This window comes from Eulemur rufifrons, chromosome 24 (genome assembly GCF_041146395.1).
Source record: "Eulemur rufifrons isolate Redbay chromosome 24, OSU_ERuf_1, whole genome shotgun sequence".
Taxonomy (NCBI): domain Eukaryota; kingdom Metazoa; phylum Chordata; class Mammalia; order Primates; family Lemuridae; genus Eulemur; species Eulemur rufifrons.
In genome coordinates, this window is record NC_091006.1 from 18,973,119 (window position 1) to 18,998,549 (window position 25,431).

General features: G+C 35.0%; 1 protein-coding gene across 1 annotated transcript in view; it reads left to right on the top strand.

Moving 5' to 3' along the window:
- CNOT6L (CCR4-NOT transcription complex subunit 6 like) overlaps positions 1-25,431 on the top strand; it is an 87,845-nt gene that overhangs the window by 17,911 nt on the left and 44,503 nt on the right. The window contains exons 2-4 of the mRNA XM_069457112.1: positions 17,437-17,558; positions 20,370-20,556; positions 21,938-22,023. Of these exons, the coding sequence (XP_069313213.1) occupies positions 17,447-17,558; positions 20,370-20,556; positions 21,938-22,023 (385 nt within the window). The 5' untranslated portion in view covers positions 17,437-17,446. The remainder of the gene's footprint in view (positions 1-17,436; positions 17,559-20,369; positions 20,557-21,937; positions 22,024-25,431) is intronic.

The following is a 25,431-nucleotide window of genomic DNA, read 5'->3' on the forward strand; positions in this document are numbered from 1 at the left end:
ATGTGATCCTTTTACGGATGCCCTTGCAACTTGTCTCAGTTTGGGTCTGAACATACTTACTTTTGACTTTGTTTCTAGTAGCAAAAATGTTTTCATTTTTGGTGGATTTGAAGAAACATACTGTGCTGTGGATTCTTGTTTACTCATCTTTCAGATTGTATAGCCAGTTGATTTAGGAAAATACTTTTCTTTGGGCAATAATTGTTATTGATTAGGAGTTTTAGGAGAGAACTTGCAGTAAACTTTCTGTAATTGTAGACATTCTTGTGTATAAGTACTCTTGCTTCTGTTTTTACCCCTCCTATTTAACTTTAGTAGGTTAACTATAATGGAAAAGAGAGGAATTCAAAGGAGAATTTGTGGCAGTCAGATAAAGTGACCTTTGATTATTGTTATGTTAGGAAGAATGCTGGAGAACAGACAAATGACTTTGCATGCTTGTCCTTGAACACATGACTTATGTGTTGGATAGATTTGTCTTGACTACGTAGTAGTATCTTGGTATGTAATAGGGTAGAAACTGTTCTGGTTCTGTGGCTTTTTTTTCTGCTTACCTGGATATCTAACAAATGCCCCTCTAAGAGGGATGTGAGCTCTATTGAGGTTAGGCTGACAGAATTTGGAGAACAAGAGTATGAATAAAATCTCAAACCATGATTCTTTTTTTTTTTCCCAGTATCTTTGTTAGTGAAGTAGGAAATGAAAGAGAAGAACTGCTAATGTGAATTTATTAGGATAATGGGAACATGGTTTCCTTTGTAGTATCTCTAAATTTGTTGAATAGTAAGCTGCTTTATAATGGGAATATAACATTTGTTCACATGTCAGACAAATGAACTCTTTTTGAATCACTACGTACTCCATTCGGGTTACTTGGATTCAGGGTGCTGGTGTGTAATAATAATTGGATTTGGGTATTCCTGGGTCTCTAACCATGTTATCATTTATGCTGCTAGTTATAATTCTACCTGTCTTTTTGAGGTTTCTGAGCTATACACATGAAAATAATTGAATTATCAACCTATTAATGCATGGGACTTGTGCTGGGCTGTTTTAAAATTAAGGCTTCTAAAGGCCTCCTAGTCTTCAGCTCTTCTTCTAGATCAATTTTAAAAAAATCATTTTGCTGAAATTGCCAAAATTATCTGATTTCTTTTTCTCAGGAAAGTTATTTTGAAATTTAGCCCCATTTTGTCATGTCTCTCAATAGTTTATTACTTTCTATTGCTGAATTCATTGTACAGATTTAACACAATTTGTGCATTATCCTATTGTTAGACATTTAGGTTGTTTCCAGTGTTTGGCTATTAAAAATAAAGCTGATAAGAACATTTGAATTCAGTTGAATCTTTTGGTGAACATATGTTTTCTTTTTTCTTGGGTATGTATGTAGGAGTGGAATGCCTGGGAAAGCCTGGGTGTGTGTTTAACTTTTTAAGAAACTACCAAACTGTTTTCCAAAGTTGTACTATTTTGCATTCTCATCTACAGTGTATGAGAGTTCCAGTTATTCCATATTGGTCAGTTTTTAAAATTTTAGCCATTCCAATAGGGATGTAGAGTAGTACCTCATTGTAGTTTAACATTCATTTCTCTAATGACTAATAACATTAAGCACCTTATCATGTGCTTATTTGCCATCATAATATCTTCTTTGGTGAATTTTCTATTATGATGTTTTGCTCATTAGAATTTTCTTTTTATTGAGTTTGAGAGTTCTTTGTTTATGCTGGGTATATACTCTTCATTATATAGATGATTCGTGAATATTTTTTCTCAGTGAGTTATTTTTTCATTTTCTCAATAAGGTCCTTCAAAGAGCAAAAGTTCTTGATTTTGGTGAAGTATGATTTATCAATTTTTTGTTTTATAGATAGTGCTTTTTGTTTTGGTGTTTAAGAAATCCTTGTGAAACTCATGATCACTGAGATTTTCTCCTGTGTGTTCTTCTGGATGTTTTTATAGTTTTAGCTCTTAAATTTAGGCATGTGATCTATTTTGAGTGTACAGTAGTTCTCCCTTATTTGTAGGGGATCTACATTTCAAGACCTCCAGTAGATGCCTGAAACTGAGACTAGTATAGAACTCTATATACTATGCATGAATTTCTTTTTCCTTCCTCAGAATTTCACAGATTTGTTCTTACCTTAGATCTGATCTTAGATTTTATCTTAGATCTTGGCAACCTCACCATATGATTTTTTTTTCTTATTAAGTGGAGAACTTTCATCTTTTCACTTGAAGCACCTTACTGCTTCTCATTAGCATTCAAATTGCCAGCATCACGAATTTTGAGCTTTGAGCCTTGTTAAGTAAAATAAGGGTTACTTAAACACAAGCACTATGACACTGTGACAGTTGATTTGATAACCAAGAAGGGTACTAAGTAACTAATAGGCAGGTATCAGATACAATGTGGATATGCTGGACAAAGGAATAATTCATGTCCAGGCAGTACGGAGCAGGACAGTGTGAGATTTCTTCACGCTACTCAGAATGGTACACAATTTAAAAAGTATGAATTATTGGAATTTTCCCCATTCAGTATCTTTGGAATGAGACTGGCCACAGGTAACAAACTGCAGAAAGCACAACTTCAAATAATGGGGGACTAATCTATTTTATGAGGAAAAAATTGAGGTTCATTTGCTTTCAATATGGTAATCTAATTGCTCTAGCACTACTTGTTAAAGATTATCCTTTCCTCATTGAATTGTCTTGGCACCTTTGTTGAAAATTAATCGACCATATATGTTTGTCTCCTAGGCACTCTGTTCTCTTGATCTGTTTGTCTTTATGTCAATACCTCATTGCTGTGATTACTGTAGCTTTATAATAACCTGAAACTACATCGTGTAAGTCCTCCAATTTTACTCTTCCTTTTTAAAGTTAGCTCTCTTTTAGGTCCTTTGTAATTCCATGTAAATTTTAGAATAGCTTGTCAATTTCTATTAAAAAAAAATACCTGCTGAGATTTCACTGGGATGATGTTAAATGTATACGTCAATTTGGGGAGAATTAACATCTTAACAATGTTGAGTCTTCTGATCCATAAATATGGATCTTTTTTATACGCTCATTCATTTTGTGTATCTACAAGTATTTTTAAACTACCTACCTTATTTGGCAACATTTTATTTCTCATTTTATTAATCTTTGTATTTTTTATAGTATAAGATTATTTATCTTAGTATTTTGCTGATATCTTTAGGTAATATACAGCTTTCTCAATATTGATAGCATGCTAGGTTATTAGAATTATGACAAGATTATTTTTGAAAATGAGTCTTATGTGTATCTTCATATATAGTCAAATGTCTTTTTGTTTTTTAATTAAAAATCCCTTTTTAAAACAAGCATGTGATACTGCTTTATGGCTACTAGAATGGCCAAATCCAAAACACTGATAACAGAAATTCTGGGGGGATGTGTAACAATGGGAATTCATTGCTGGTGGGAATGCAAAATAGCATAGCCACCTAGGAAGACAGTTTGGGCAGTTTCTTGCAGAACTAAACATACTCTTACTGTATGACCCACCAGTTGTATTCTTTGGTATTTACCCAAGTGAATAAAAAACTTATGTCCACATAAAAACGTGCACATGGGTGTTTGTGGCAGTTTTACTTATAATTGCCAAAACTTGGAAGCAACCAAGATATACTTTAGTAGGTGAGTGGCTAAAGAAACTGGTACATCCAGACAATGAAGAGTTATTCAGCGCTAAAAAGAAATGAACTTTTAAGCCCTAAAAAGACATGGAGGAAACTTAAATGCATACTACTAAGTGAAAGAAGCCAGTCTAAAAAGGCTATATAATGTATGATTCCAACTGAAATGACATTATGGAAAAGGCAAAACTATGGAGGCAGTAAAAAGATTAGTAGTTGCTAGGGGTTAGGGAGGAGGGGAAGAATGAACAGGCACAGTGTAGAGGATTTTTAGGGCATGCCTTATATTTAAAAATTTCTATGTTGTATTTAGCATATGGGAGTGATGCTTTTAATCTGTAAATAACCAGAAGGTACTATTCCATTAAATTTGCTTTGATGTACTTTATTTTATCCAAAAATACTTAACCATCTTAAAATATATAAGTATATTCTTATTTCCCTTTTTTATAGGTAGACATCGTAGTGACGTATAGGCAGTTCTTACATTAGCACTATGTAAACGAAAAATGATATTTTTGAGGGCATTGGTGAAAAGTTCCCTGCATTGTATCTCAGCATTTTTGTTAATGAAAAAAATTGAGTTGATTAAACAGTTGCATGTGAGGAGGGCCTGTGTACTCAGCATAGTAAGTTTGTGGGATATCAAGTTTTTTCTCCACAAGAAGTTTAATTAAAGGGTTTACTATCTCTTTGGGTTTGACTAAGAGCTGTATGATTAGTTAGATAATTTAGCAGTTTGGGAGACAACTCTGTATTGAATTATTTTTTGTGGACTTTATTTTTGGTCTAAAAATCTATCACATTCAAGTATAACAGTCTCGGCTGCTTAAAATTCATACATTAGGTTTGTTGAACTGAAATTGTAGTGTCTGGAAGGGGAGTTGGTAGATTGACTGCTTAAAATTCATACATTAGGTTTGTTGAACTGAAATTGTAGTGTCTGGAAGGGGAGTTGGTAGATTTAAATCAATTGATTTAATGATAAAAGGAAGAGAGAAAGGAGGCTTATTGTACTATCATATGACTCTATTATATTTAACCAACTTCTTTTTTTTCTTTTATTTATTTATTTTTTTGGAGACAGGGTCTCGTTCTGTCACCCAGGCTTATTTTTCCCAAATTGTTGCCACTTGGAATATAGATTTCCCAGTAATATTTTTGCATTGTTCCAGCACCATTTGTTGAAAATCTATCCTTTTTCTATTGAATTACCTTTACACCTTTGTTGACTGTGTGTGTGTGGATCTATTTCTAGTTTCTCAGTTCTGTTCCATTGAACTATATGTGTCTATTCTTTCATTAATACCAAACTGTCTGGATTACTGTAGCTTTTAATAAGTCTGTAATCAGGTAGTGTGTACATCCAAGTTTACATCTTTTTTCAAAAATGTTTTGACTATTTTAGATCCTTTGTCTTTCCATGTGAATTTTAGAATCAGCTTGTTGATTTCTACATGGGGAAATACACTGAAGAAGAGGTAAAAGATGACTTAAGCTAGAAAGGATGGATAGGAACTTGATACCCATTGAAATAGATGAGAATGTATATATCAGAAGAAATAGAAAACACAGACTAAACGAAAAAAGTGGAAAGATAGGAGTCAGGATAAGAAATCATAGTCCATCTGGAAAAATTGGTGTTGATAATTTTAAGCTCTTCTAATCACCTTCCATTTTCTATAGGATAATTCGATTGCATTCAGTATCTTTAGGTAAGTAGGCAGCATTAAATACAATGCATTAAAGCAGAGTGATTGTTAGGTGGAGACTAAGACCTAATTTGGAATGATAGAAAAGAGGTTAAGTTGTCCAAATTGATTGTTAATGAAATAAAATGAAACATGTCTAATAGTAGCATTATTTTGAAATTTTGAAGTGATTGGTAGATTCATAACCCAGGTCTAATCTCTGTTTTTCCTTTTAGTATTATTTACGTCTCATGTTGCTGCTGTTGTTTTCTTGTATCCTAAATATGGGAGAAAATTTCTAAATGTGCAGAAAAGGAGTTATATTGTAATTCTTTCTCCTTTTTGTCTTCCTGGTAGTACTTTAACTGACAAGTAGACCATACCCTTATCAGAGCCAGAAGTTTCCTGTATTTCTCTGGATTGCCATAAAGTTATCTTTGGTTACCTATGGAAAGATGTACCAATAAGATCTTCTCATCTTCGTCTAGGCCTAGGAGTTTTATTGCCACATATGCCAGTGCATTTTGTTTGGGTGGATAACTAGTGTTTTTTTTTTTTTTTTTATTTTTTATTTTTTTTTTTTTTGAGACAGAGTTTCACTCTGTTGCCCAGGCTAGAGTGAGTGCCGTGGCGTCAGCCTAGCTCACAGCAACCTCAAACTCCTGAGCTCAAGCGATCCTCCTGTCTCAGCCTCCCAAGTAGCTGGGACTACAGGCATGCGCCACCATGCCCGGCTAATTTTTTCTATATATATTTTTAGCTGTCCATATAATTTCTTTCTATTTTTAGTAGAGGTGGGGTCTCGCTCTTGCTCAGGCTGGTCTCGAACTCCTGAGCTCAAACAATCCGCCCACCTCGGCCTCCCAGAGTGCTAGGATTACAGGCGTGAGCCACCGCGCCCGGCCGATAACTAGTGTTTGACTTGGGATATGAAGAAGATACCTAAGAACGAACTGACTAGAAATAATACATGTGAGTCCAAGTATTTCTAAAGACCAAGAGGAGTCCTTGTTATTGCTGTTATATAATTATTTGGTTTGCTAATAAAGATTGTGAAAAAAATATGATCACTGGGTTTGGAAGCTAGTTGCTATCACCTTAATACCAGTTGTGGTATATGCTTAAACATATACCAGTTAAATATTGTGGTATATATTTAATCTGTTATCTTCAGTCCTAATTCCCAATATTAGGCCATTTAAAACTTGCCATTCTTGTCCTGGGAACTCTATTCTCTCCACCTGTCTTTGACCCTTCTAAAGGTTATCTATTATTCAACACCCTCATCCTTTGTGATAAGATTGTTTTATTTTCCCTTTAGTTCTACTCATTTCAGAATAGTGACAGTAGGGAGCAGTGCAACTACCTGTTGAAGGACAAAAAGTTGTAACAAGAAGAAATGTTAAATTATCATTTTATTTTATTTTTAGAGATGGGATCTGGCTTTGTTGCCCAGACTGGAGTGCAGTGGTATGATCATAGCTTACTGCAGCCTCAAACTCCTGGACTCCAGCAATATTTCCACCTCAGCCTCCTGAATAGCTAGGACTACAGGCATGTGCCACCATGCCTGGCTAATTTTTTAAATTTCTGTAGCGACATGGTCTCCCTGTGTTGCCCAGGCTGGTCTTGAACTCTTGGGCTCAAGCGAGCCTCTTACCTTGGCCTCCTGAAAATGCTGGGAGTCACTGTGCCTGGCCTCTTATAGAATTATTTAAAAGTAAAATATTCTATAACTTCCTTTTTGAAGTAGTGCCATGAAAATGGTATATGAGTGTAAGAACAATACTTCTCTTGTTCACTGTTGAAGCCCTAGTGCTTGGTACAATAAATGACAGTAGTAGGCATGCAATAAATGTGTCTTGAATAAATGTTAAACTGGTCAGAAACATGAGACTCCAAAAGTCTGAAGGTTATTTTTTTCATAATGATGAGTGACATCACCATCATCAAACATAGGTTTTGTTTATTTTGTTTAGAGTGGTCACAGAGCTGGAGATGTCATGAAAACTTGGAATGAGGTTCTTTTTGAATGCTTGCATTATTTATCATCTGTGGACTTTTTAGTTGAATATGTTACTAAATACAAATGCCATCCAGAGGCCCTTAATATGGAAATGGAATGAGATTGCTAGTGAAATTGTTCTTTATCCCAAGGTGACTTCTAAGCTCTTTTGATTTCCATCAATCTTTAATTTTGCCAGTATGATCCTACTATATGCAGTGTGATTTTGAGGTACAGTTTTTTTTAGTATTAGCTAGTAAGCCCATTCAGGTAAGGCATAAATTTTGTATGACAGTTTTAATGATTAATAGTTATGTATAGTTAAAAGTAGATATTGATGAGGAGATAGAAACTTCAAAAATAGTGCAGTGCAAAAGTTATTTGGCTTTATTAAACAAGAGATATGTGGACACATTTTCTCAGGAAGCTCGTAGTGCTTAAGACCAGATGGGAAGAATGATGTTTATCAAGGTGAATATTCAGTAAATAACAAATAATATGTTTTCCCTTCCATAACTTTTGGGAATAAATGCCAATATAAGACAGATTTATCTGCGAATGTGTAAAATGTAATGCCATTGACATTTGCTCTAAAACATAAACAGAAATATCTAATGTAGGCTTAATTTTGTGTTCTTCCAATTTTAGGAACTCTGCTAGTATCTGCATCTCTGCCCATAATTGCTTTTGTAAACTACTGTTGGAATGATCACTTAAAATTTCTACGGAAATATGTACATCTTTAATGATTCATATTTTAGGTTGAATCCCATTAAGTTAGAAGTGTCTGATTCATTATGAAGCACTCTTTGGTGGTTGTAGCGTTCTTTCTTAGTCTGAATTTTAAAGGACATAATAGTAATTGTGCTAAACTATAGACTGAGATAAAATGGTCTTAAACTTAGGGTGTTGAGAGAGAAGGTATAGGACTTACATCTTTACAAACAGTATAGAGCTACGGTTTTTTTTTTTTTATTTTTTTTTTATTTTGGAATTTCTTTTTTTTTTTCCTTTTTTTTTTATTCATGATAAATTATTAAGTGAACAGTGCAAGTTAAAAACAATAGTTTCATATTTTTTTCCCCACCCCCCCTTTCCCGAGTCAGCACCTTCAAGTGTTACCACTCCCCAAACGGTGCGCAATGCACTCATTGTGTAGGCATACCCCCATCCCCTCCCCCACCCCCCACCTCAGTCTGATGTCCAATTGGTGTCGTTCCCAGATTTGTATTTAGGTGATGATCAGGGAAACCAATTTTCTGGTGAGTACATGTGATGCATGTTTTTCCATTCTTGGGATACTTCACTTAATATAATGGGTTCCAACTCTCTCCAGGAGAACCATAGAGATGTCGTATCTGCATCATTCCTTATAGCTGAGTAATATTCCATGGTATACATATACCACAGTTTACTAATCCAATCATGTATTGATGGGCATTTGGGTTGTTTCCACATCTTTGCTATTGTGAATTGTGCTGCTATAAACATTTGGGTACATGTGCCTTTGTTACAGAATGACCTTTTTTCCTTTGGGTATATGCCCAGTAATGGGATTGCTGGGTCAAATGGTAGGTCTACTTGAATCTGTTTAAGATACCTCCATAATGCTTTCCACAGGGGTTGCACTAGTTTGCAGTCCCACCAGCAGTGTATTAGTGTTCCTGTCTCTCCACACCCACGCCAACGTGTGTTGTTTTGGGTTTTTTTGATAAAGGCCATTCTCACTGGGGTTAAGTGATATCTCATTGTGGTTTTGATTTGCATTTCCCTGATGATTAGAGATGTTGAACAATTTTTCATATGTTTGTTAGCCATTTTTATATCTTCTTTTGAAAAATTTCTATTCATGTCCTTTGCCCACTTTTTGATAGGGTTGCTTGATTTTTTCTTGCTGATTTTCCTGAGTTCTAAATAGATTCTTGTTATCAGTCCTTTATCTGATGTGTAGTATGCAAAAATTTTTTCCCATTCTGTAGGTGGTCTGTTTATTCTCTGGACTGTTTCTTCGGCTGTGCAGAAGCTTTTTAATTTAATCATGTCCCATTCATTTATTTTTGTTGCTGCTGTGATTGCCTTGGGGGTCTTCTTCATAAATTCTTTGCCTAGGCCAATGTCTGTAAGAGTCTTTCCTACATTTTCTTCTAGAATTCTGATTGTATCACGCCTAAGGTTTAAGTCTGTTATCCACCGTGATTTGATTTTTGTGAGAGGTGAAAGCTGTGGGTCCTGTTTCAGTCTTCTACAAGTGGCTAACCAATTCTCCCAGCACCATTTGTTGAATAGGGATTCTTGTCCCCAGGGTATATTCTTTCCCGCTTTGTCAAAAATTAGGTGACTATATGAGGATGGTTCTATGTTTGGATTTTCTGTTGTGTTCCACTGGTCTGTGTCCCTGCACTTGTGCCAATACCAGGCTGTTTTAAGAACCACGGCCTTGTAGTATTGTTTGAAGTCTGGCAAATTAATACCTCCCATTTTGTTTTTGTTGCTTAAAATTGCTTTTGCTATACGGGGTCTTCTTTGATTCCATACAAAGTGTATAATTATTTTCTCTATGTCTGTAAAGAATGATGTTGGTAATTTAATAGGGATTGCATTGAATCTGTAGATCATTTTGGGTAGTATAGACATTTTAACAATGTTGATTCTTCCGATCCACGAGCATGGTATATTTTTCCATCTATTTGCAAGTTCTGCTATTTCTTTTCTCAGTGTTTCATAGTTTTCCTTATAGAGGTCCTTTACCTCTTTAGTTAGATATATACCTAGATATTTTATTTTCTTTGTTGCTATTTTGAAGGGTATTGAGTCTTTAATTTGGTTTTCCGATTGACTGTTATTGGCATATATAAATGCCTCTGATTTGTGTATATTAATTTTGTAGCCTGAGACTTTGCTGTATTCGTTAATCAGTTCCAGGAGTCTCTTGGTTGAATCCTGGGGGTTTTCCAGATATAACATCATATCATCAGCAAAAAGTGAGAGTTTGATCTCTTCCTTCCCTATTTGGACTCCCTTGATTCTGCTCTCTTGCCTGATAGCTCTCGCAAGGACTTCCAATACTATGTTGAAAAGTAATGGAGACAATGGGCAGCCCTGTCTGGTTCCAGTTCTAAGTGGGAGTGCTTTCAGTTTTTCCCCATTCAGTATGATGTTGGCTGTGGGTTTGTCATATATGGCTTGTATCATTTTTAGGTAGGTTCCATCAATGCCTATTTTGTTAAGCGTTTTTATCATAAAAGGGTGTTGAATTTTGTCAAATGCTTTTTCTGCATCTAATGAGAGTATCATATGGTTTTTGTTTTTGCTTCTATTTATGTGGTGAATTACATTTATAGATTTACGTATGTTGAACCACCCCTGCATCTCGGGGATGAAGCCCACTTGGTCGTGGTGGATTACTTTTTTGATAAGTACTTGGATTCGATTTGCTAGTATTTTATTGAAAATTTTTGCATCTATATTCATGAGGGAAATTGGTCTGTAGTTCTCTATTTTTGTTGTGTCCTTTCCAGGTTTTGGTATTAATGTTATATTGGCTTGGTAGAACGTGTTGGGGAGAACTCCATCCTTCTCAATATTGGAGAATAGTTTATGTAGGATGGGCACCAGTTCTTCTTTGTATGTATGGTAAAATTCAGGTGTGAACCCATCTGGACCAGGGCTTTTCTTTTTGGGAAGGTTTTTTATTGCTGTTTCGATTTCATTTCTTGATATTGGTCTGTTCAGGTACTCTATTTCTTCCTGGTTGAGCCTGGGAAGACTATGTGTTTCTAAAAATTTGTCCATTTCCTCCACGTTCTCCAGTTTGTGTGCATAAAGATTTTTGTAGAATTCATAGATGATATCTTGTATCTCTGTAGCATCGGTTGTGATTTCTCCTTTCATGTTCCTAATGGAGGTTATTAGAGATTTTAGTTTTGTGCTCTTGGTTAGTCTAGCCAGAGGTGTGTCTATTTTGTTTATCTTTTCAAAGAACCAACTTTTTGTTTTATTAATTTCCCTTATAGTTTCTTTGTTGTCCTTTTCATTTAGTTCTGATTTGATCTTAGTAATTTCTCGCCTTCTGCTGGGTTTGGGATCGTTCTGTTCTTCTTTCTCCAGCCCTTTGAGTCTATTCGTTAGGTTGTCTATTTGCATGTTTTCTGTCTTTTTGATATAGGCATTTATGGATATGAATTTTCCTCTCAGGACTGCTTTAGCTGCATCCCATAGATTTTGATAAGTTGTATCTCCATTGTCATTTAATTCAAAGAAATTTTTGATTTCCATCTTGATTTCTTCTTTTATAGAATAATTATTCAGGAGAAGGTTATTTAGCTTCCATGACTTTGAGTAAGAGTGAGGGTTTCTGTTTGTGATCATTGTTACTTTTATTCCGCTGTGATCTGAGAAGATGCATGGTATAATTTCTATTTTTTTGAATTTTTGAAGACATGATTTATGTCCTAGGACATGGTCAATCTTAGAGAATGTCCCATGAGCTGATGAGAAGAATGTATGTTCTGTGGACTTTGGGTAGAATGTCCTATAGATGTCAGCCATGCCCATTTGTTCTAGCATTCTATTTAGGTCCATTATGTCTTTGTTTATGTTCTGTTTAGAGGATCTGTCCTGTACTCTCAGTGGGGTGTTAAAGTCTCCAGCTATTACAGTATTGTTATCTATCATTTGGTTGAGATCTAGTAGGGTTTGCTTTATGAATCTAGGTGCACCTAGGTTGGGTGCATATATATTGAGTATAGTCATGGCTTCTTGATGAATTGTGCCTTTAATCAGTATGTAGTAGCCATCTTTGTCTTTTATTATTTTTGTTGGTTTGAAAGCTAAGTTATTGGAAATTAAGATTGCCACACCAGCTTTCTTTTGGTTACCATTTGCTTGAAATATCGATTTCCATCCTTTTATTTTCAGTCTAAATGCATCTTTGCAGGTTAGGTGAGTTTCTTGAAGACAGCAGATACTTGGATTGTATTTTTTTATCCATTGGGCCAGTCTATGTCTCTTGAGTGGGGAGTTCAAGCCATTCACATTTATTGAGAAAACTGATAAGTGAGACAGTTTTTTGTTCAGCTTGTTGGGTAGAACTTCATTGTGATGTTTTCTCTCCTGGGCCATTGTGGTATCTGGAATTTGATCTTTAGCTCTTGAGTAGTTTTATATTCGTGGATCTTTCTTGTGCTGATCCGTGTGTAATTCTCTTCATAAATGGCAATCCGGTTCTTCTTGGGCATCAACATCGCGACGGCAGCAGGCTTCGGAGCCGCAGCTGGAAAAAGCAGAGCTACGGTTTTTATAAGTGACTCTGATGACCAATATTTACGGAAGTTTAGTTCTATTTTTTAACAGTTTGCTCTGGTTTGGCTCAGCTTATTTTGTCAGGGGGAATTATGCTGCTTTATTTTCCTAGTCCTAGATATAAAACCTGAGATTTAGGATTCTTTAGTAATAGTATACTTGGACATATTGGGTGTATTTTATATGTATTTTTTAATACTCCATTCACTGAAATAGTATGTTATGTAAGTATCTTTTATTTGAAGTTTTGGAGACTCTAATTTAAATTTTTCTATGTAAAATAGCCCTAGTGTTACGTATAATATTCCTTGTAATTAAAAAGATTGAAATATATTAAATTTTTTTTTTAAAGACATAAGGTCTTGCTGTGTTGCCCAGGCTGGAGTGCAGTGGCTATTCACAAACACAATTATAGCACACCGCAGCCTGGAACTCTAGGCTTCAAGTGATACTCCCGAGTAGCTGTGACTATAGGCATGTGCCATTGCGCTTGGCTTTAAAATATATTTTCTATAAAGTCAGTATTTTACAAGTTTATCTGAAGTTTTTGCTCAATGGAACGGAAGACTGCCTGACAAATTTATGAAAGCTTTCACTGTGTGGTTGGTAGTATTTAGTCAGCCTTTGATGATAGAGATTAAAACTTGTTTACTTCTGGAATAATTCATGTAGGGACTAAGAAGTAGGAGATAATCAGATTCCTTGTCTAGGACCGATGGTTATTCTCAGAAATTTTACAGTAGAGTCTCTGAAGGCTGTTAAGTGATACGCTAAGGAAGACAGTGGATGGCAGGTTCAACGCAGCTTAGTATTTGGGGAACCATGTAGAGTATTTTTCATAGAAAATGGTCTTGAAGAATGGGAAATTAAAAATATGTTGCAGTTTACTTTGTTACATAATCAGGATTAGATTGATGTAATGGGACAATCCTTTGGGAATTGGTATAAGATGTTGTAGAAATTAGAAACTCTTGGGAAAAACTAATTAAAAAACTTGCCTCTTTATCAATTTGAAATTAAAGATAAGGAAAGGAATTAGCTGTGCTAGGTTTTCCCAAATAAAATATTTTTGTTTTGGATGAAAAGTGTTCACTCAATATTTAAGCCTTGGACTGACCCCTATGAGACTATTAGAATATCAGTGTCACATTTAGAGATTTAAATTACATTTGAATGATTATTTCATAATTTGAAGTTACTTTGAAATAGATTTTTGTGGTATGCCCATAAGATGGAAAGTTGATACTGAGGACCTGAGAGGGGAAAATAAAACTGAACAGAAGGATTCAATAATGCTAATTTCCTGAATCTGAGTTTTTAATAGCATAGTCGAAAACCTGATGTTTGGAGTAGTAGTGACTAGAACTATACTAATTTAGTTATTGTAGTTAAATGAAAAATGTTTTGGCTTTAATCAGATGATCTAAATCTAGATCATGTTGAAGAATTAAGTGACTTGTGTTTTTATTAGCATCCTAATTGAATCCAAAATAGACCTCTGACCCCTAATATGGCAGTATTAATATTACTTTGGTTTTTACTTATTATAGATACTGGTAAACATTTTATGGAGCTGTTTTTTAAGGAAGAGGTTTTGTAATTTTAATGGGCTTATAAAGATAGAAAAATGAAAAATTAAAAAACTATTCTATATAGCTTCTATTTTGGAGATTATAATTGGAGCACCAGAAAGGATGGTAACTTCTCTTATCTAGATTTTAAAGATATTGGGGAAAATTGAACATGTAGATTTATTACCATTTCTTTAGATTAATTTTTAGAAAAGTATAGGATGTTAATTAGCTTGAGATGGGAAGGGTGGGAGGAAAGTGGTAGATTTTAGGATTATAAAGCGTATGATCATTCCACAAATACATATTAAGTGCTTACTATGTGGCAGGAACTGTATAGAGTTATAAAAAGGACATGCCTCCACACAGAAATAACTCATAGTCCCCTTACTTAACATATCATCTCGTGGTAACCATATTAAGACAGTCAGATTAAGTTGATTTATAATCCTATATGCTGTGTTTTATAAAAATGATCTAAAATTAATGAAACCTATTTAGTAGTTTTTGTTTTTTGCCCATCCTCTTTGTGGGTAATGGATTATGTAGCATGTGTTTGGATCTGGATCAGTTTGGTTTGGCTTTGCTTAATCCTGTATTTTGGTGGGTTCTTATATTAGTATGCAAAAGTAAAGAGATACATGTACCTTATGTTGTACAGTAGAAATTCTGAAAACTCTGGTAAAAACTTTATTTTCAGAAATATTATACATAGGCTGAATGTAGTAGAAATCAAGTTTTTCTCCCCTGGAAAATGATCATATTCTTTGTGCTATATGAAGTTCTAAGATATTTATGGAAAATAAAATGGCTTAGTATCACCCAAATTGTTTGATAGGATTAGAGTTGAGGTGCTTAACTGAGAAAATTGGGAACCTCTTACTGTTTACATATGAACAAATATGGAAAACTTTCTATTTGCCCCTTTACATAAATGGAAAGGAATGACTATTTTCCCTTCAGAAATATGAGAGAAAATGGTTGTATGGCAAATTTTTGATTGTACTCTTATAAACTAGCTTTGATTTCTTGATACATGATAGAATACCTGTAATTTTTGTTTATTCTCTGTGTGTAACAAATTTCAGACCACTTGAAACTAATTCTTCCGTTTGGGATAGAAGTTCTACATTCTACTTAGAGACAGTACCAGATTCCGATACTTTTTTTGAGGGGGGCTGGTGTGTGTATGTATTAAAATATGAACAAAGAACCAACTATAAATACTATGTGAGAATTTACTAACAGCATGCAGGAGTTTAATTAAGCTCAGGACTTTGTATCATTTGCACAATTCATATTAGATCTGTACTGGATTTTTTTCCTGCCTACTACCAAGTAGTAAGACTTGTATCAGACCCCTTGAATAAGTTTAGGGCCATTTGTCATCAGCTTCTTAGTGCATCTGAGGAGTTTTATGTCGAGTTGGCCATCATTGATGATGGTTCATTGATTATTTTGTTACATGAAGATGAGGGCATTATACAGTCACACACTGCATAAGAATGTTTCAATCAACAGTGGACAGTGATATAAGATTATAATACCATATTTTTACTGTACCTTTTCTATGTTTAGATACACAGATATTTACCATCGTGTTACAGTGGTCTACAGTATTCAGTACAGTAACATACTATACAGGTTTATAGCCTAGGAGTGATAAGCTATACCATATAGCCTAGATGTGTAATAGGTTATACCAACAGTCCCCCAATTTTTTGACATCAGGGACCAGTTTCAAGGAAGACAATTTTTCCACAGACTGTGAGGGGATGGTTTTGCAATGATTCAAGCATATTACATTTATTGTGCAGTCAAACCTCTCTGCTAATGATAACCTGTATTTGCAGCCACTCCCCAGCGCTAGCATCACCACCTTTGCTCCACCTCATATCATTAGGCATTGGATCATCATAAGGAGCTTGCAACCTAGATCCCTCACATGCACAGTTTATAGTAGGGTTTGTGCTCCTATGAGAATCTGATGCTGCTGTTGATCTGACAGGAGATGGAGCTTATGTGGTGATGTGAGCAATGGGGAGTGGATGTAAATACAGATGAAGTTTTGCTTCCTCACCCGCTGCTCACCACCTGCTGTGAAGCCCAGTTCCTAACAGGCCATGGACCAGTACCGGTCTGGTGCCCGGGGGTTGGGTACCACAGGGTTATACCATCTAGGTTTGTGTAAGTACATACTATGATGTTGGCAAAATGCTGAAATTGCCTATCAATGCATTTTTCAGAGTATATCCCTGGTGTTAAGTGACTCATGACAGTACTGGTTTTGATTAGGTTGGCTGTGTAAGTCATCCAAATTGGACATTTTTGAGAGTGAAAAGGAATGATAAAAAATTACTTCTGGAACAACAGATATAAACCAAGACTGGCCCAGGCAAGCTAAGATACGTAGTCATCCTAATTAGGATACTTTTGATTGCAAGTAACAGAAAACACAACTCAAACTAGCTTAAACAATAAAGGAACTATATTGGCTTGTGTATCTGAAAAGGCCAGTGTTTGGGAGTGCTACAGATGTGATTCAATGAGGACTCTGACTTTGTTTTCTATTTTCCAGAGTCTGCCTTCTATGGCTGGCTTCTCTTACAGTTGTTGGATGGCTGCCAATAGCAATTTGGGCAATATTCTTCTTCTTTTATGACCAGCAGGAGAGAAAAGCCTGCTTCTCCCATAAACATAGATTGGATCTTGAGACTTTGTGATTATTGGATACTTTTGAACTAATCTCTGTACCAAGGGGGATGTCTGTGCTGATTTTCTTAAGCATGGGATATCTGAGTATCAGTGAGTGAAGGAGGATACAATTACCTTATTCTTAGACTAGTCAGAGTTCATTCAGGAAACTGTAAAGTCAGTCTATCTGGGAAAGCAACACAACTGAATGAAGGGAAGGGGTTAGGAGGCAACCACAGTGTTTACTGCAAAATCCAGTGCTATTTCTTGTTTGCATTTTCCCTTAGGCGTCTGTTAATAAGTTCCTGCAAGAGACCGGTCTATTGCAGATGATATGTTTTTTTTTCTTAAGTGAGAATTTGTAGTATAAAATGACTTTTTACTACAGTAGAAGAGAAAAAAAAAAACAAAAAACCTGGCAGTGAGAGAGAAAAAAAAAAAACTTCTCATCCCATTTTTTTTCCTTTAAGATTATAATAATTGTTAATCTTCTATTTTTACAGACTAATAGGGATGCCAAAGGAAAAATATGATCCTCCAGATCCTCGCAGAATTTATACCATCATGTCAGCAGAGGAGGTAGCCAATGGGAAAAAATCTCACTGGGCAGAATTAGAAATCTCGGGTGAGTAGAATCTGAAGTATTTAAGCTGGAATATAACAGTAATAATGGATATGAGTTGAGTATTGCTATATTTATTTCTTTTTGTACATTTCTAATTAGATGGACTAACTGAAAAGATAGAAGATGCTGAGGTGTACTGGTGTTTATCTGTTGATTTTATATTTGCAACTAAATCTTTGTTTCTATCCTTTCTTTTGAGATTAGTTACATTGAGCAAGAATTGGCATCTGGAATTGAGGATATTGGGAATTCAATTTCTAAGTAAGATTAGGTTCTTTGATATAATAGGTTTTGTTTTGGCTACTTCAGAGTAATTATTTTTGCAAATTGAAATCTATGCCATCATCCTATCATCCCAGTTTTGGCAAAGAAGGAAACCTAGAAGCTATCTATTTTAACAATTAAGTGATAACTGTGTTTATAGGACCTTAATACATGTTTAGGATTTGTTAAAATAGAGTATGATTCCTAAAAAGTCATAACCCCAGGCCGGGCGCGGTGGCTCATGCCTGTAATCCTAGCACTCTGGGAGGCCGAGGCAGATGGATCGCTCAAGGTCAGGAGTTCGAGACCAGCCTGAGCAAGAGCGAGACCCCGTCTCTACTAAAAAAAATAGAAAGAAATTATCTGGCCAACTAAAATATATATAGAAAAAATTAGCCGGGCATGGTGGCGCATGCCTGTAGTCCCAGCTACTCGGGAGGCTGAGGCGGTAGGATCGCTTAAGCCCAGGAGTTTGAGGTTGCTGTGAGCTAGGCTGACGCCATGGCACTCACTCTAGCCCGGGCAACAAAGCGAGACTCTGTCTCAAAAAAAAAAAAAAGTCATAACCCCAGTCTAATAATGAGAAAAACGTCAAACACAAACTGTAGGACATTCTACAAAATACCTAACTAGTAATCTTCAAAATTATCAAGGTCATATAAATCAAGGAAAGACTGAGAAACTGTCACAGACCAGAGGAGACTAAGGAAACATGATAACTAAATGCAAAATGGTAGCCTGCATTGAATCCTGGAGCAAAAAGGTGTAAAAACTGGTGAAATCCAAATGTAGTCTGGAGTTTAGTTAATAGTAATATACCAGTGTTGGTTTCCTAGTTTTGACAAATGTAGCATGGTAATGTAAGATTCTAATAGGGAAACTGAGTGAGGCGTATATAGGAACACTGGAACACTGTATTATCTTGGTAACTTTTCTGTAAATCTAAAACTATTACAAAATTAAGAGTTCATTAAAATGGATTATAAGGACTATTTTTCTTTTATGAATTGGTACAATACAGATTATATATAGATGTATTTTCCCCCCAATTGGTTTGTGTTTGGAAGAGTTAAACCTCCATTGTAATTTCAATACCAAAAATTTCTTGCACATTTAGCTAAAAGGTAACTTTTAGCTAAAGCGTGGATTGGTGATTGGTAATGAAAAGAATGAATATGAGCAAATTCTATTAGCTTAGTCAAAGGTTTCTCAGCCTTGGCACTACTGACACTTTGGGCTCTACAATTCTTTGTGGTGGAGGGCTGTTGTGTGCATTGTAGGTTGTTTTGTAGCATCCTTGGCCTCCATTCACTGCAAACCAGTAATACCCTTTTAGTTGTGACAGACATCCCAAAGTCCCCTGGCGAGCAAAATCACCCCTGGTTGAGAACCACTTGGTTAAGCCCTGGGTAGAATTGAATGACATTTCTCTTTTATCCAGAGCCTCTTCACTTGAAAACTTTATTTCCTATTAAAATGCCAAATCCTAGTTGGCACTTTAAGTCTGATTATAGACAGCAGGAAGGAACCTGTGGTAGAAAGAACTCTGGACAGAGGTAAAAGTTTGAGTCTACTGCTCAATAGCTATATGAAAAGTAACATTTTCCCTTTGAGATTTTGTGCTCACTCTATCTTCCACTGCCCCTTTTATGAAAATCTATTTGGAAAATGCAACACTGACGTGCACATATAGTAATAACATTCATTGGGTGTCAGGGAGATGGGGGGGAAGGGAGGATGGGTATGTAGACACCTAACAGGTGTGGTGCGAACTGTCTTGGGGATGGACACACTTGAAGCTCTGACTCAGGTGGGGCAAAGGCAATATATGTAACCTGAACATTTGTACCCCGTAATATGCTGAAAAATAAAAAAAGTTAGAAAAAAACTATTTGGAAAATGATACATAATTAAAATGCTACTTAACTTTTGCAAAGTTTATAAAATACCTCCCTATAAAATATTTTGTATAATTAATACTTACAGGTAAAATAGGTAAGATAATATCCCATTTTATAGAAGGTGGGGCTAGATGATTTGCCCAGACTTACATAGCTAATAAATGGTCAAAATCAGGACTCTGAACCAAGTCTTCTGACTTGTTCTGGTACATGTTCCACCACAGGTATCAGATGCTGTGACTGATTGATAGAGCTTAATGTGTGACTGTTTCAATAAGTATGCTGCACTTAATGCAAAACCTTAAACCAGAGTTGATAATCTGTAATTGTGACATCAGAAAGCTGGGAAAGATGTCCCTTTTGTGGGTAAAATGGTTTTCCTGGTGACTAAGGTTGGTTCTATATCATAGTACTTTGCTCTTGTTTATTTAAAGTTGTAGACTAATCCACCTTGGATATGGATAATACCCTATTAAAGGGGGGGCAGGTTTGTTTGGAAGCAATCAAATGGCATTAAATACAAAATTAAAATGTCAATGATACAGTATCTGTTTGTATTTGCAGCATCTTCTACAACTTTTTAGTTCTTGCAGTTTAGCCTTCATCTTGGGCCTAGAGTTTTATGCTTCAATATTTTGTCTTTTAGGTAGAGTGCGGAGCTTAAGTACATCACTTTGGTCATTGACACACTTGACAGCGCTGCACCTAAATGACAATTACCTTAGTCGCATTCCACCTGATATTGCCAAGCTTCATAATCTGGTTTACCTGGATCTGTCATCCAATAAACTCAGAAGTTTACCAGCAGAACTAGGAAACATGGTGTCTCTCAGGTGAGAAAATAATACAGACATTACTCATTATATAATATTCTAAATTTAAGAAACTTAGGGGATGTTACTCATCTTACAGAAGGATTTCCACATGTGTGTGAAGATCAAATGATATAAACTGTCTATGCACAGTGCTTGCATTGTCCTCCATTGTACATTTTCCTTCCTTGAAATTTGGAGGTTTCCTGGATAAGAGTGTAGTGTGTATGTGTTACCAGTTTCTTTTGACAGACTTGAGGTGGGATGGGGCTAAAACAGTAAGTCTCACTTTAGGCTCATGTCTGATAAGACTAATCAGAAATAATTGGGAAAATATGATTTGCTTATAAGTAAAACTTTTAGGAACATATCTCTATTATATAAGACAAGGTATATTTATATTTTATATTACAACTTTTTAAGAAAACCTTAAAACCTGCTGAAGAGGATTTATTTCTCATCCTTCAGGATTCCTTAACTTCAGGATTCTTCATAAGAGAAAATTTTGTAGAAATCTTAAGACCTTATATAAATGTTCCCAATGAAGACAAGATTTGCTTTTCTACCTTGTTTATCTGCTGAGTAATAATTGTTAAAAATTGCTGTCACATGTATAAAATTAAGCATATTGCTTTAGAATTTTGTTCTTTACCATCCCCTTACTGGTTTTTTTTTTGTTTTGTTTTCTTCTACTTTTGGTCATCCGCTAATGAGGGTGCAATATATTTTTTATATAGTCTGTTCAAAATTTCACAGTCATAAACTTAGATCTCATTTATGTCATCCTGTTTTTATCTGTACTACCCTATGCTTTATTTTAATATTTATGTTCTGTCATAGTATTTTTGTCTTTTTACGTTTTCTGTTTGTTGTCTTTATTACACTACCTTGTTCTGTATTAATTTATTTTGTTTTGTTTTCATAGTATTTTGACACGATTAGTTGTATTCAGTTATAAAAAATGATGCAGGTGATTGGCTACTAATTATAGTTTAATTCTGAAGTTTGTGTGAAAATGTTATTTTTTCTATTAATTAGACTAAGTTCAAGGATATCTGTTGTTTTTTAATACTATGGATATCTGTTACTCTCATTTGCATTCGACAGGCATTTTGGGTGACAGAGAAAAGGGGTGGATTTAGCCTGAGAATTATGTGCAATTCCTACAACTCTCATCTGTGCTAGAGAATGAGTAAATCATAGAAACAGTGTTAACAATTGTGGCAAATTGCACATTTTGTAGTACTTTAATATTGTACAGCATTTTTGGATGAGCATATAGAAATTTGCCTTGAATGTAAACAGTCACTCATCGTATATTATAAGGAAGGTTAAGAATGGCAAATGTAGATGTTAATAAAATTTGGTATATTAAACTAAAACAATTTTTTTTTTTAAACAGGGAATTGCTTTTAAATAACAATCTGTTACGGGTTTTGCCTTATGAACTTGGTCGGCTCTTCCAGCTACAAACTCTAGGTTTGAAAGGTGAGTGATTTTTAAAAATATGATAGTGTTAAGGGAAGTATCCCAAGAATGGAAAAATAAGCACCACATGTACTCACCATCAAATTGGTTTCACTGATCATCACCTAAGAGCACATTTAGGAATAACATTGATCGGGTGTCAGGCAGATGTGGGTGGGGGAGGGGATGGATGTATACATACATAATGAGTGCGATGTGCACTGTCTAGGGGATGGACACGTTTGAAGCTCTGACTGGGGTGGAGGGGGGGGCAAGGGCAGTATATGTAACCTAAAATTTTGTACCCCCACAATATGCTGAAATAAGAATAAAAAAAAAAAAGAACAAAAAAAATATGATAGTGTTAACACTCAGTATTGAGGTGTTCTGAGCCTTTCTAAAAACCATTTTGGTCTTTAAAAATGTCAGGTCAGGTTTTAGTTTGATTTTGAGAATGTGACTATAGGTACTTTCTCTTGAAAGAAAAATAGTTCTTCGCGTATAAAATTGAGCTTCCAGATTTCAATATGTGCGATCATTTTAACAAATTTGTATGGAGAAATTTTTTTGTTTTTGTATTTTACCTTTAATTTTCTATAAATTTATTAGAGGAGATATTTTAAATTAACACTGTAGTTCTTCCCATTATCCTTTTTTTAATTCCTTTTAAAAAAAAGATGACTTTACATCATGCCTCATGTTTGGCTTTTCTTGGAGCAGATAAAATAACATTGAAATATTATATGATTATAAAGGAAAATATTATAACGGTAAAAATTAGCTATACGAAATACATATAATTATTCTAAATAAAAAGTATTAATCCAAAATATTCACATATGCTTCTCTGACCATCACTCTCAATCAGTTTGAGATGAAAGTCATATTCAATTCATACAAATACTGAAACTTATATATAATTTTCTCTTATGGCATAGCATATGAAGAAGAGTTTATTTTTGAATTCATAGAACTAAATAGAAATGCATTGGTTAAACAGTTTATGCTTATGGAGAATGAACATCAATCAAAGCCTTGTAAAGTATACACTTTCATATATTTTATTTTCCTTGTTTAAAGACTATTTGAGTGTCCATGAAAATGTTCTGTTTGCATTTACTGATGTCGTATAATGGAACATTAAGAATGAAGTTCGAATAAGAATGGAAAAAATGCTGATACTGTTGATTGAAATGACAGAATTAATGTTCGGCTTCCCTATAGTTTCATGAATTAGAGAATTACATGAATGGTCTGAATCTTGTATTTATAGTTTCTCTGTAGGATTTTTATTGATTTTTTTTTTTTAAATCATGTAAGAAGTAAAGAGAGAGGAGAATACTTATATCTAAAATATTTTCCTGAAGATTAACCTTAAGGCATTTGAAATTTTACTGTTGGAACATTTCTCCTCATTTTCTTTTTTTTTTTTTTTTGAGACAGAGTCTCGCTTCGTTGCCTGGGCTAGAGTGAGTGCCATGGCATCAGCCTAGCTCACAGCAACCTCAAACTCCTGGGCTCAAGCAATCCTCCTGCCTCAGCCTCCCGAGTAGCTGGGATGACAGGCATGCGCCACCATGCCCGGCTAATTTTTTCTATATATATTTTAGTTGGCCAGATAATTTCTTTCTATTTTTAGTAGAGACGGGGTCTCGCTCTTGCTCAGGCTGGTCTCGAACTCCTGACCTTGAGCGATCCACCTGCCTCGGCCTCCCAGAGTGCTAGGATTACAGGCGTGAGCCACCGCGCCCGGCCTCACCTCATTTTCTATATGCTGACTCTCATTCTTACGTAGTTGAAATAGCTACCCAGCTAGAATTGGAGTAGGAGCAAGTCTGTTCCTCTCTCTAAAAAAAAATTATGGCATGATTGTTGTTTTTGATAATCTTAGATTCATGAAGGATGAAATTCACACTTGCATGCTGCTTATAATAAATTATAATTCTTTATCTCTACTAAGAATAACCCTTGTTTTATTTTTAACCTCAGAGTAGCTATTTTTCTCCTCCTGATCTCAATGACAAATAATTTACTATGGAGCCCAGTGGACTTACCCTTGGTACCCAACAACATTCCTGAAAAAGCAAATGTTAATATTTCCTACTCTTTCATAAGTCTATTCTGTGTTTCTCCTAGAGGGACATGTTCCCCATAAATTTACACTAAGTATCAGTTGAGCTAATCATTCTGAATATCTCTTATCTCCTCAGTCCTTAATTCTGTTTTACTAGTTAAAATGTTAATTTTCCAAACTATTGTCTTTGACTGGCCTTTGATTCTAGTAGCCTTTTGTCTCCTGATTCACATTCATTGAAATTTTTTCTTAGACCTCTAGCAAGTCAGGCACCAGCTTGCTTCACCAATTATAATTTAGTTCTGTTCATGCCTATAGTTAAATGCCTTTTCATTAAACTTCAGTTTGTTCTATGGTAAATACCCATATGCAGCCCTTTTCTCTTTTTTGAGAATCTTGTCAGTGCCTCTTTCTATTCAGGTGATCCAGTACAGAAGAGCAAGGAAATTTCAGAAATGAAAGAGAACCAGAGCTCTTTGTGCCTTTTTTTAAAAGATGGTAAACACAGGATTGGCTTTATGAAGCAATTGAAGGAATAAAATGTCCCTAATGAATGGTAGCTTTATATTCTTAGGAAGGTAAAACTTGAAATAATTTCTAAATCAGTCTTAATAGCCACATTGTGGTACTTTGTACCCAGATTAAAAAAAAAAAAAAAAAAAAGGAAAGGGAATATAGCATTAAAAACAGCACAGTGATATGCTTAAAAGAAACAATAACAATGGACTGGACTGCCCCTGAGATTTCATTTTGTCTTGATAGTGGAAGAAGGAGTGCCCTTCTTTATTTCCTTTTCTTCCTTTGAAATATAGATACTGAGATTTTAATAATGATTTGGGTCATCTTGGCCCAACAAGCTAATTTTTAGAAATTCTATTTTGAGATTTGAGGAAGGTGTGTGTGGAAGGTAGGTTATTTGAAGAATTAGGTTAAGAAGGCCAATTTTAAAACCATACAGAGGGCCCGTGCAGTAAGTTAGAAGTGTTCTCCAAAGTCACTTAAAAGAAAAATCCAAATGTATTAATTTTATGGAAGAATAGTCATAAAAACAATTCTCATATAGTTATTTTAAAATAATTTAGAATTCATGTCCTAAGATGTAAGGCAATCCTTTCTCTGACATATATGCCAACAAATTGTTCTCAGGCATTAAACATTAATATCCTAGGTCATAGAAATATGTAGGACTTTAATAATTACAAAAATTTCTAGCTTTCTTCCAAGAATTACTTATCCCCCTTAAAATAAAATGGAACATGTCAGTGGAGTACTTTCTTTTACTGTATAAATTTGTTTTATTCATGGAATATATCATAATGTAAAAGAGTGACAACATACATTTTAAAGAAAATAAA